We start from the raw sequence: 14,176 nt of genomic DNA, 5'->3' as shown, positions 1-14,176 counted from the left end.
TGAGAAATGTCTGAGATTTTACTCCTTACGTTTTATTCTAGGATTTTTATGGTATTGAGTCTTGCACTTAAATCTTTAATCCATTTTGAGTTTATTCTTATATATGGTTTAAGAAGGTGGTCTTTCATTTTTTTGCATGTATCTGTCCAATTTTCCCAACACCATTTATTCAATAGACTGTCTTTACCCCATCATAGGTTTTTGCCTCCTTTGCCATATAACAATTGACCATATACACATAGGTTTATTTCTGGGCTCTCTATTCTGTCCCACTGTTCTATAAGTCTGCTTTCATGCCAAGGAAATACTTTCTGATATTTTAATGAAATGCTTTTCTACATGGGTATTTGCTGTTTATATCATTATATATGTGCTATTTATATCATTTGCAGAAATACTGTATTCTATGAGAAAATAAGGACTTAACCTCTGTTCTACAAATACATACGAATTTAACTTAAGAATTACATCCAAGTTTGCCATATATGGAATTACTATTAAAAAGGTCATTTAAATCAATTTCCATTATGAAATTAGAGTCATTTCTTTTTAAATTGGGGAAAAATGACATTGCTGTTTAAATAAAATTATACTGAAGAAAGTACCCCAAGCTTCTTCAAAAAAACTTTCAACTAAAAAAATAGTCTTTCTGAATCAAATTAACCATCACATATAAATTATTATAATCTAATTAACATAATATAATTTATATAGTTGGAATTAAGATCGCCTTGTAGGACTTCATGGAACTTTAATAGTTAAATAATCTTTCTAGGCTCCAAACTGATTATCTTTAAGTTACGTGCAACTCATGATAGAGCAGTATCAAGATATCAATGCCGCCAAATTCAAATGCATGGGCAGTGCGTATGTTATAAATGGCAGTGAAAATATAGTAGTGTTTATTCTCCTACTTAACATTTTTCTAATAAAGTTTACTAAACATGTAGCTACCCCCAAAATGTTGGCATTTTAATTTTTTTAACCCAACCAAATTGTCACAGTGACTTTACATGCACTAAAATGCTTTCATTCTCTTCTTTCCTTCCTTTTTCCAGACTTGCCACATTAACCTCTGGCATCTTTTTTTCCTGTCCTAGGCATTGTTGCCTTCCAATCCCTCTTCTTGCAAAAAAGTACTAGATAGGATCAGGGGGAAAAAAAAAATCTTACCTTTTTTTTTTTTTTTTAAAGCAAACAAACTCAGATCTCCACCAGGATGTGGAGGGTTTTGTTTTTTCTTTAAATAGCCAGTTGTCCTCTGTTAGTCATTAAGAATTTTGTAGGTCATGTTTGGTATTTGAAGGCTATAGTATTGAATATTTTGTTTTCTACCTAATAGTTGGTTGGTTTAGAGACACCAAACTTTGTTTTCTGCCCACTATAAAAGACGATTGTATTAAAGCTGATGATGGCGAGAGGTTAGTTAGCTCTAGTGTTAAGGGAGAGAGAAACAGGAGAGTGATGGCCAACAATATCTGATGGTGGTGCCATGGCATGCCCAAACTAGTACTTTTTATTGGGTGAGTTTATCATTATTTCCTGCTTTCTTTCATATGTATATAATTTTTCTTATTGTTGTTAGCATTCTCCTATCAGCTAATCAGCCCCCAAAGCAGGAGATTACAAGACACTGTTAATTATAAGAGTAATACTATGCCTGTTTATACACATTAAATTTTTAAGTAAACATAGGGTAAATGTGCCCCTTTTACAGTTAATTTCCTAAAGAAGTCACCATTTCAATTTAACCACCTTGGAATATTAATGTGTTTCTTTGTTCCTTGATAAATTCTGTAAAAGTAGGTTTGTGACAATTAAATCAGATACACTCTTAACAGGTAGCAGTTATATTTTGTCAGGAACCTACACTGGATAAGTGCCTTCTAAGTACTGTCAGTTTATAGATCTGAAACTTTCATTTGCTGTCAAAAGTATAGATAACAATTTTTCACATATGCATATCCTCTGTCATTTTCAATAAATTTACATAAATTATGTATATAAGTAGAGTTTTAAAAATGAGTAACACAGGGGTTGTTTCTAGTTCACTGAAATACTGGCCGTGAAAGGAGTTATTTGTTATTTTGGCTCATTATTAAATACTGGGGTTTTCCAGTAGAAATGGTGTACTTTAGCTGGAGTCAGCATGGACATGTACGACTGGACTGAAATTCTTATTGTAGTTTTAAATCATTGGCAGTTTTCAGGATGAGTGTGTTTCAGACTATTAGGAAATTCTCCAGGTATTCCTAGAAGGAATGAAAATATGATGATCTGAAGATATTCACAATTTCTGACAAAAATCTGGGCCTAAGATCAAGGGTTCAATAAGGAGTAACACTTATTCTTTTAAATACTTTCATACATATTATCTTCACTCACATTTCTGTATTGTCAATACCAAGCAGAAGTACAGAGATGTGAATGAAGATCGTATACATGAAATCTAAGGTTTAGATAGGTGAAGTTAGTCAGCTAGTCAGGATTCAGATCTGGGTCTTCTGCTATATTAAATGTATTGTTACTTTAAATTTTCATCCATAGTGCTCTAAAGTTAGGAAATATTGGATTTATAAAACCAATTCATATAATTCCAATATAGATTCCTTCAATATTTAATGGATTAAAAATGACATATTTCTGTAACTAAGTTTATAAAGAACTTTCATATAAATTGTTCAATTTCTCTGATAAATTTTCTTTAAATCTCTTTTATGGCATAATCTGTAGTGAAGGGAAAACTCAGAATTAACTTATTAAGTAGAACTTCATCATTCACAGCTTTCAAAGTGTTTCTATCACCTCTCTGGCTGCCTCACATTCCGAGGCCTGTGGATACAGAGAACTAGCCGTGGTCTCCTCCCACAACGTCCCCTCTCGGAGCAGAATGGACCCGATCCCTTTTTCTCTCGGGTGGGCTTTGTTACGCTTAAAAGCATTTGGATACGCAGTGTAGTGTTAAAAAACCGTTATTCGCAAATCTTGGGAATACCCTGGTAGATGCCAGTTACCTGCCGGTGATTAAGAAGAACAGAGTGAGAATGACCAGGAGAGTGAATCCCCCAACGGCCGCGGTGGCTATCACGAGAATCTGGCCCTGCTCCACCGCCATGTCGGAAGCTGAAACAGACACAAGGCGAACATTTCCTGGGGACATTTCATTACCAAAATTACTTCACAACTGGTGTATGCTTGAAAATGTGCTAATGGATGCCAAACCCCCATCATATTTGCCCTTTATTGGGCACACAGGCTGCAAACCCCAAAGAAGGGCTGAAGATTAAGGTCATAACCCACAGCCTACCCCTTTCTTCTTTTTTACAAAAACACTAATAAAGTAGAGGGATTCTTAATACCACACCTCTTTTTTTTTTTTTTTTTTAATGTTTTTATTGAGTTTAGAGAGGGAGGAAGGGAGAGGGAGAGAGAAACGTCCTGGATGGGCTGCCTCCTGCAGCCCCCTACTGGGGACCCGGCCTGGCCCACAGCAAGCACGCCCCAAGCAAGCACTGAGCCCGGGACTTCTCGGTGCCTGGGCGGCGCTCAAGCGACGCGGCCTCTTGGCCAGGGCGGTGCACCGCCTAAGATTGAGTATGTGCTGCAAAATCAAATCAGCAGATGGGCTAAAGTGCTTTGTTTATATAAGCGCTAATTTATTTCCTTAAACACTCTGCCAACAAACCGGGCTTCACACACTGTTTTGTTGTCTTTTTCTACAAGGTGGAAAAACTATTGTATAATTCATTTTAAGAATGACCATCTTATATACATGAAACCTATATAATATTATTAACTAGTGTCACCCCAATAAATTTAATTTAAAAAGTGAAGGAGAAATATTTTTCTCAGATTAAAAAAAAAATGACTGTTTTTATATTTAGTAGTGCTTAATTCAAGTTTAAAGTTATAAATTCACAGCACAAGGGTATAAATAGTTGGTACTCAGATATCTGGCAGTAATTAAGAAAATGATATTTAAAAGCTTCCTTTACTGATGAAAAGACTAGATAACATAAGGCAACAACATATTACCTGTCTCTGACAAAATCATTTCTTAAAACTGCATGGGCTGCCTTTTAGAAACCTTTAAAAATATATTAGTTCAATTAGTTCATTAGCACTTCTCCTTTGTACTACTGAAATTTTAATTGGATATAATTTTTATGGGATAGGATATGGGCAATTGCTTAATAACAGTGATAAGAAAACTGAAGCCCAGAGAAGTTAAAGAACTTGCCCAAGCTCACATATGATTACCACCAGAATTCAGGCTTCTAGATAATTGTTTCATTTTTCCTTCCTATGCTATAACTCACAATAATAATTCAGTTAATTATCAATATTCCAAAATATTAAATCAATCAGTCCTTTTAATATCCTTTAACTTGAATAAAGCTTGATTTTTATTTTGATCACTATAAAAATCCACTAATCTAATCAGTTATAAGTAGCAAATTGAATCGAAGAAAGAATATGTTTGACAAGCAAACTACTTAATTCTCTACCATATTAATTTATTAAACTTGAGTACTTTAAGGCTTCAACAGAAAAGCTCTCTGAGAATCAAGTACGCAGTATATCACATGCAAATTTATATCCCAAGAACAATTAACAGAACAACTTCCTCATAAAAATGGCATCTCTACTAGAGAATATCTGAACCTTAAATGTTATTATTGAGTCAGTAAAAAACCAGTTACAGCACTTAAGATGCCTCTTAAGAAACCTATATGTAAATAAAAACAATAGTCATTTATGTTTAGTTTTCAGTAAGAAATGTATTAAACGCTGGAATTAGATTTTAGTCACTATGATTTAATCAAGATATTTTCAGGCAATTTATTTGAATATTGAGTTTTCAATTTGTACAGAGACAAGTGAAATGGTTGCATCTTATCCAGTATATAATGTATGAAAGATTTTTATTAGGTTCTGACTGAATTTCCTAATCTTCAAACTAGCATTGATATCATGGGAATTAATGTATGCTTTAAAAGGTCATATTTTCTTACTAAAAATTATTGAATAACAATTGTAAGAAACAGATATCATAGAAAACAACATTAACCTTTTGAAGATAAAATGGCATTTAAAAAGAAAACATTATTTACTTAGCAACTGCTGTATTTGTAAAATACGTAATATAGTTCAAGAGTTTTAAACCTGGAGCATATATTTTCATGGAGCCAGATAGCAAGTAATTTATTGAGACCATGTATTCAAAGTTCAGATGGAGGAGATTATGTAATTGGGTGCCTTTTGAAAATCATATTGCCTCTTATGAAAAATCGTGTTGTTTTATTTAAATAATAGTTTGGTAAACTGCCCATTTTACTAATATATCTTCTTTTCTACTCTTGTGATTACATATTTATGAACTTTGCTTTAATTAAAATTTTTATTAGGTAACAGAACATAAAGTTGTGACAAGGAAAAGTGCATAGTCCTATCTAATTTCTTAACCCTCTGCACTAGGAATCCTAAATCCTAATCTCCTTTGTAGAGAATAACATATATATGTAAATGTCATTCGAAAATTTGAGTGTATGATGTGATGCACTAATATACTGGGAGTAAAAAGCTATAAATGATAGGCTGAGATGATCATGAAAACATTATCATCATCATCAACAGCCACTATTTATTTAATAGCAAACTATCCTCTAGCACTATGCTTAGTGCTTCAAATCCATTATCCAATTTATCTGCACAATCGTCTTAATGGGTAGGTTCTATTATCGATCCTGGTTTAAGTGGTTATGTATATTACTTGCCTAAGGTCATACTTCCTGTACACAGGAAAGCTGGCACCCCAACCATGCTTCGTCAGGCTCCCAGCCCATACTACTGACAGTATGTTATAGGGCCATTTTCACTAACACAACAATTGGCTAGATCCAGCTCTTTTGTATGTCCCAGAACAATCATAGCCTTGCTTGACCTTGATTTTATGCCTGTGAAATGAGATTGTTGAATTAAATATCCTTATCACAATCTTTCAGAGCAATTTTACTATGATACTGTGTTACAGACTTGCTACTTGATATTTGGTTCTGTTCAAAATGTCACCTGAGACAGTTGGCCCATGCTAAAAGGTCCTCAATATCTGGTCATGTTTGGTCTTGTCCAAAATGTACATGGAGACATTTGTCCATGATTCATAAAATAATACATTTAACTTGTGAAAATTTTGTTTACGTTATTTTTGTTGTAATTCACATTTTAAGAGTGGTCGTTTTCAACAGGACTAAATATCAAGGACCACTTCGCATGTATCAAATACACTCATGAGCATTTTTGATAGGACCGAATTTCAAGGGCCTTTTGGCATGAACCAAATATCTCTGTGGATGTTTTGGGCAGGACCAAATGTCCTGAAAGAGTGCTGTACATTAAGCTACAATCAAATAGTGAAAAGAATAAGGTTTGCCATGTAGAAATAAGAGGGACACTCAGGACCTGCTGCAGCTCTCGGTCCTGATGGATAATTTCTGCGTTCTTATTGTACTGGTGTTGATCAGTCACAGAGCTCTGTCTTTATCTCATGATAAAGTCCAAAGTCCTTCACTTTGTTAACAAGGCTCTACACAAATAGCTCTAGTATATATCTCCAGGTTCATCTCTTATCATTCTCTAACCATGCTGAATTCTTCCAGTTCCTTGAATGTGCCCAATTTGCTCTCATGGTGAATTCCTATTCAGTCTTCCTACTGAACATTGCATCATTTGTGAAGTTTTTTTTCTGGTTGCTTGGATTTGGTTAGGTCCTCAAGCCATGTATTCCCACAGACCCTTGTACTATTTCTACCAATAAATTTCGATCATGTTTTTTGGAAATTGCTATTTTTGTAATCTATCTTTTTTATTAGGGACTTTATTCCCTATAGTATCTGTAGTAAGTAAAATAATGGCATCTCCATCACCCCTCTCCCAATGTAATCAAGAATATCAATCATTCTGCATTAACTGGGTGGGCCAAAATACAACAACAAGTATTCTATAAGGGACAGAAGAAGAGAAGAGAAAGAGGAGAAGTCCATGTGAAGACAGAGGCAGAGACTGGAGTTATGCAGCTACAACTCAAGCAATGCCTGGAGCCACCAGCAGCTGGAAGAAACAAGGAAGGATTCTTTCCTAGAGCTTCAGGAGAGAGTGTGCTTCTGGCCTCCAAAACTGTGAGAATAAAGTATTTCTCAAAATGTCCCTCAGTGAATAAATGGTATAAATTTTCTTCATATGCACATGTTTTATTTATGACTCCCAAATTTTGATGAAATGGAAAAAAAAAAAAATTGTCATTTTAAGCCATGAAGTGTGTGGTAATTTGCTATAGTAGCCCTAAGAAACTAATATAATATTCAAGCCATAGGGCCTGACACATGAGTAAGTGGATTGAGTAATTGTTTACATTGGATGATTCTGGTAAGAAAGGCTCAGGTTAACCTGTGGGCAATCTGTATCCTCTCTTTCCCCTTGATATGTATAGAAGACTTACCCTGGAGGTAACTATACTATGTATGTGAAGGCAGTTTACCCAACATAATTTTAATCAGAAGAATCCAATTATTCTGTATGCTTGAAGATAATGCTTCCCAGAAGGCAGGGGCTACTAGAAAGTACAGATTTCTACATTTAATCAAATTGAGCAGATTAAGCTTAGAAATGTGAATCTAAGGTTAAGAACTTTTTAGTTCCTTCAACAGCTCTTTACTGAGCACCCACGACATGGCAGGCACCGAGACGGACACTGGGGATACAAGGATGATGAATGAAGACAGCTGCTGCTCTCCTGGTTTACAGTTCCCTGGGGAAGACGGACAGCAAACAAATAATACAAGTGTAAGAACTGTCGCAAAAGGGAAATTTTGGGGTGCTCTGGAAGAGAATACACAGCCCCCGGCAGTGAGTCAGCACACTGGGAATTTGGAAATACAATGTGTTGGAAGGAGGAAGACGAGGGAAGAGTTGTTCCTTGGTTAGAGGCCTCAAAGACTTGATTAATTTAAACAGACATTTAGACAAATAAACCATAAAATTATCTACGAAATGGAAGTACAGTACAAATTCCTCTGTGATGGAAACTTTTCTGTTAGCACCACCTATTCATTTTTTAATCCTGAGGAGATTATTTCTAATTAGTTTTGTAGGAGAAAATGTATACTATAATTTACTCACATTAAGTTACTCCACAGAGAGCAAACCTTTGAAAAAAAGGAACACAATGAAATCCATATTAAGAAATGTATTTGTGCCCGGCCGGGTGTGGCTCAGCGGTTGAGCATTGACCTAGGATCCAGGCGATTGGGGTTCGATTCCTGGTCAGGGCACATGCCCGGGCTGAGGGCTGCCTCCGATCAATGACTCTCTCATCGTTGATGTTTCTGTCTCTCTCTCTCCCTCTCCTTTCCTCTCTCTGAAATCAATAAAGATATTTAAAAAAAAAAAAGAAAAAAAAAAAAGAAAAGAAATGTATTTGTGACTGGTTGATTGAAAATGTCCCCTTCTACCTTGCCAGCATGGCTCAGTGTTTGAGCGTTGACCTACGAACCAGGAGGTTACAGTTCGATTCCTGGTCAGGGCGCATGCTGGGTTGGGGTGGGGTGTGTGTGCGCTCGAGGAGGCAGCCAATCTGACTCTCTCATCATTGATGTTTCTATCTCTCCCTCTCCCTTTCTCTCTCTGAAATCAATAAAAACATATTTAAAAAGAAAATGTCCCTTTGTTTAATGGAATAAAGTTGTAGTATTAGAGAAATATAAATATATTACAATGATATATTTCATTGTATGGATTTGGAAAGAAGCACACTTCCGTAAGAGGAAGCAATTTCCAAAAAGAGTTCAAAACTGTTACTGAACAAAGACTTTGTACCTAGCAAATGCTTGGCATACATTAGCATAACATTATTTTTATTTTTATTTTTATATATCCTTATTGATTTCAGAGAGGAACGGAGAGGGAGAGAGAGAGTTGTCATTGATCTGCTGCCTCCTGCACGCCCCCAACTGGGGATCAGAGCCCACAACCTGGGCATGTGCCCTGGCTGGGAATTGAACCTTGATCTGAATCCTGAATCCTAGGTCGATGCTCAACCGCTGAGCCACGCCCGGCCGGGCCAGGATGACATTAAATGAGGTTTACTTTAGTTATTTCTATTTAAAAGGAAAAAAAAGTGAAGTTCTTTACTTGGATTCCAAATACTTTAAAAAAAGATAAAAAATAGATTCCATGCCTCCAGGAAAGTATGAGTGAAAACATTGTGGCTATTTTTAACCAAAGAGTTTTCTTCTATGGAAGCATAAGATTTTTGTCTCTCTGTAATCAAGATTATTCTAGTTTATATTTACATTTCAAAGTAAAATCTGTCATTTGTATTCTGTGTCATTTTCTGTGGAATCGTTTTTTAAAGTTAGCTCTTTTCTGTTATGAACATCTTTTTAAAGTAATGGAAGGCAGAAGTTACTTTTTTTTTTTTTTTTTTGGTGGGGAGTCAGAATAAGGCAGCAGATATTTCTCAAAATGCTATTCAGTGAATAAATGGCGTATATTTGCTTCATATGCACATGTTTTATTTATGACTCCCAAATTTTGATGAAATGTAAAAAAGTCAAGGGATATTATCTCATCATTTCACCAAAATGATTTTTTAAAGCACAGCAGAAATCTCAACAAAGTAATGGAATGACAGTGCCCAATAAATTAAATTAACCTTAAGGTATTTGACAACCAATACAGGAAATCTTTAGCATGCTTTTTTTTTTCAGGAAAAGAAATCCCCCTCTTAGGTCATCTATTGTAATCAGGAATGATGTTACCCTATGAAATGAGGCACATATAGAAAGACATAGCAATATATAATGAAGACTAACCAGTCTGTAAAATCTCAACACTAAGTATGGTAATGCAGACAAAAGAGTGTGAGATACGAGTGAAAGCTGAGGAAATATTGCTCCTAGATGAACATAATCTTGCGATTTTGTAGATTATGTTATTCTCTTGGCTACCCAGGCTTGAAAAGTGAGATCTTCACTGGTTTTACCCTTCCCTACAACTTCACCTCCAGAGTCAAATCTTTATCATGTCTTATATTATCTTGTCATTACCATGGGCACGGCTTCATTTTAGGAATCAGCCTCATGCGAATAGGCCAGTTTTATAATTTTCTATTAGATTGCCTTTCCACAGTGTCTCTTCCCAATCCATCCCACATTGTGTGGCCAAATAATTTTTCTTCGAAATAATAAATAGACATATTCAGAGTCTTCCCCATCGTCTAGAGGGTAAAAGTCATCCCACTGCAGCGGGCACACCATTCCTAGGGATGTCCAGGCCTGAATGCTCAGACTCAGTCCTCACACAATTCTCGGCTTTGCCTTCAGGTTCATCATCAACCCCGTCATTCTTAAATTTTAAGTATTTCTTAGATTCAACCCCTTTTTACCCTATCACCACAGCTATTTTTTTAGTTCAGATGATCATCTTACTACATACATTTCAATTCAGCTAGATGATAACTTCCACTATGTGGAATGCAATGGAGCAATGGCAATATTTGGTAATATTAATGCTTAAAATTGTCCTAGCTACAAAGATGATCCTTACACATTTGTATTTTGGCATTTAATATGTTCAGAAATAAATTAATAGAAAATAGCGTGAGTTAAAATTTTTATTTATATCTTCCTGCCTAAGCTTTGAAGGAGTAGATATTTAAAGGAAGAGAAATTGGCATGGTATTGTATTTTAAAATTTTTTTATAAATATGCATTATTCATAATCATATTAATCAGTAAAAATAAACAAGATTATATCATTTCCAGCTAATAAATATCAAGGAGTTTTAGGACAGAAGGCCCCATAAGACTAAACAGCATGGTATTGTATTAACATTTTTCTTTTACTTTTCTTCAACATGTGATGCCATCTATGAACAGGGAAAATGCCTCTAAGATTGGCAAGGGCAGAGGAGGGGGGTGTGAAATTCGCTGTTCTACTCAAGTAAGCCAGTTACTGAGTTCCCAGATGGATGAAGACAAACCTCATGGATCATTTCTGCTGAAGTAGGGACCCTAGGCTGGGATTACGCCTTTTCCAAAAGTGATTTTACAGCTGTCCTGCCACTTCTCCAGAAACAATGCAACACGGCACATCACACTGTGGCTACCTTGGGACACACAAGGTTTCAAGATTCATTCTTCTTGATGACCTTAATTTACTTGTCAAATAAAAATGCCAAATGATACAGCTATAATTGGAAAATGTAAGTTTGGTACACCCTGATGGAGAGGCAGAAGCACAGGCAAGTAGAGCAGCGAGATGAAACACTCCCTGCCTTTTTTAAAGTGAGATTCCTGTGTGCCCTAATAAACAGTTAAGATGCCTCGCTACAGGTAGGCTTCATGTGACACACAACAAAGAACAAGGGAAAGAGGCGGAGCCATTCAAACACCTGGAACTACTGTTAACATTTTAAATGTCAAATATTTGTAACTGTCTGTATTTCATATTGTTACTGGCAGCTGAGATAGAGAGGTCTTCGATAACATTTTTTTTTTTTTTGCAATTGAACTTATGTTTTCATATATACATACATATCCCATCCTTTTTTTAAAGATCCAGTGTAGAATAATTTTCTTACAAATTTCACAAATTCCCTGGATCATTGATCGGGAACCAATGATGCTCAAATTCAAATACTATTCAACATGTACCATATTAATAGTGGGCATTTGCACATTGGTAGACATATATATGCACTGAGGTGATATAGCTTCTTAATATAACCATTAGAATGATTTGAGGTAAATAGCTTGTGATTAAATGTATTACCATTAGAGATCACAAATTTCATAAGGCTTAGAAACTCAAAGATTTATTTAGAATCTATTTTTCATAGAAAAAATGTTTAAAGAAAATAATCCTGATAACAAAACACACATTGATTATTTAGAAAAAGTTCTAGAAAAGTTCTTGAGGAAATTCTCATTCATCAACTTATTAGTCATTCAAAAATAACAAAAATATTAATTATTTAGAATATGCTGTATGCTGTTACACAGGGATTGGGGAGACAAAGAAAACTAAAGCTTGGCTTCCTGTCCTCATTGTAGTTTCTCTTTAGTGAGGAGATAGATAAGTAAGCTTTAATTGTACTAGAGTAAAATTGTTTTTAAAATGGAGGTATGTGTGAAGGTGATATGGGATAACCTCCATAGGAAGAAATGAAGGAGGTGATTATTAAGCTAAATCTGGAATGATTAGAACTAATCTGCAAGTCACTAAGGTTGTGAGTAGGTACTGGGACATTCTGGTTGGAAGAAACACCACAAATATGGAGACACAAAACAGCACAACATCTTCAGCAGTTGTTTCTATGTACTTTTCGATATCTGAGACACAGATCAATAGGCAGAATAGGAAGCAGGATTGAGAGGTAAGGGGAGAATCATGAAAATTTAATGTGACATCAGTCAGTCAGCATGCCAGTGGTTTTTCTCAAGTTAGCAGGTTCAGGAGTAGAGTAGATGTGAGTTTACTCAGAATTTCAATTTTTATTGGAGATATAAACTCTTGTAAACATGTGGCAAGAACCTGAAGGTCTGAAGGTCAATTCAACAAAGAAGAAAGCAGAACAGACAGGAGAGTGTTGAGAACATGGTTCAGAGCCTGGATTTGACCTGAATCTCACGCTATTCACGACTCTGCAGTTCACACACAGCAATCAAGTCCCACTTTTCCTTAAGCCAGCTGGGGTTCTGGCACTTGATACTGAGAGTATTATTTAGTACGATGAACCAGGGAAGAAAGGATTTGACTGTATTTATCCACATTAATATCCTAGTATGAGGGAAAGAAGGGTAAGTGGGTCTTAATATTTCCAAACTAGGTACTAATAATGTCTCATTGCTTGTTATGTCGCTCAAGCTGGTTGTTTTCTATCTCAAGAGTGTTTTAGGAACAGTATTATATCACTACTTACCACTATTATTTTCAAGAAAATAAGATTGTTTTGCATGTTGATCTCTCACTAAATTTTGACTCAAAAGTGAGGCTTAGTATTATGATTCTGAAAATGTTGGAGTAAATGCCCCTCTAAAAATGAACTCAAAGGGAAAAACTTCCTGACATACCCACTCCCTATTTTGTGTAATATAAAACAGCGGTGTTTTATTTATTCATCTTTTAAACTAATATCCTTTACAATATGATGCTGATTATAGACAAACTGGGTATGTGCCATCTTGAGAGAACAATAAGCCTCTCCTTCTATGCTGATGATTGGGTTTAATTTCCAACAACAAGAATTGATTTCTGGGCACAAATAATTCTGCATCCTACTGCAGCCAGAAAGAGCTGTGCGCTATCAGCTTTATCAAAACTAAAATCATTTTCTCAGAGACAAAAGGCAATTGATCAAAACTCTACAAAACAAGACAACCTATTCCATTTTGTGCAAGTATACTTTTCCATAGCTCATCCTGGAAAGCATGTTGTAGAACTCTGCAGCTTAATATAACTTTTTCCATGGGAGCATTACTCCTCGGGCGTCTTTTTGATGATTTGGAACACCTGCTCGGAAATTGTCCAGGCCACAATCACCTTTTTTTTTTCTCCTCACTGTATCCTGTGGTGTGGAACTCAGCACTTTCATCTAGAGTATGCCTAATTGCGGGAGCAGATACAAATCTGCTTCCTAAGGACAATTTTTGCTTTGCCTCCAGCCTATTTCAGCGCAAATATGGGGAGGTTTTATTTTTGTATGGGCAAAAATATTGTTTGGGCGTCTTGGCTTCAATAGTAGATTTCTGTATCTCTTTACCTTATTTTTAAAGCATTTGCATCATCTGCCAATGTGAAAATACAGAATTCACATTCTAAGTCTTATTTAAGACTAAACTCAAAATTCTGAGTAAGCATCTTCTAAGATATCTCATTAGTCCTACCTCTGAAACTGTCTCCGCCCTCAGGGTAGGGCCTTGGAAGACTGTTCTCTCTTCTCTGGGTCCCAGTCCTAAGAGTTGGATTAGGGATGGTGAACTGACTCAAATTAGGCCAACCACAGTCCCTCAGGAATCTGGGATAAAGATTCACAGTCGGTTTGAAGCTTTTGGTACATGGATGAAATGAAGGGGACATGTGAACTTTCAAGCTATGGGGCAGGTAGGTATCTTTT

At 35.7% G+C, this 14,176-nt stretch overlaps 1 protein-coding gene across 1 annotated transcript in view; it reads right to left on the bottom strand.

The window, feature by feature from the left end:
- Window positions 1-14,176, bottom strand: part of EPHA6 (EPH receptor A6) — a 771,763-nt gene that overhangs the window by 233,625 nt on the left and 523,962 nt on the right. The window contains exon 8 of the mRNA XM_087818112.1: window positions 3,015-3,123. Within this exon, the coding sequence (XP_087674238.1) occupies window positions 3,015-3,123 (109 nt within the window). The remainder of the gene's footprint in view (window positions 1-3,014; window positions 3,124-14,176) is intronic.

Source organism: Miniopterus natalensis, chromosome 6 (genome assembly GCF_054644295.1).
Source record: "Miniopterus natalensis isolate mMinNat1 chromosome 6, mMinNat1.hap1, whole genome shotgun sequence".
Taxonomy (NCBI): domain Eukaryota; kingdom Metazoa; phylum Chordata; class Mammalia; order Chiroptera; family Miniopteridae; genus Miniopterus; species Miniopterus natalensis.
This window is presented reverse-complemented; position numbering and strand designations above follow the sequence as displayed.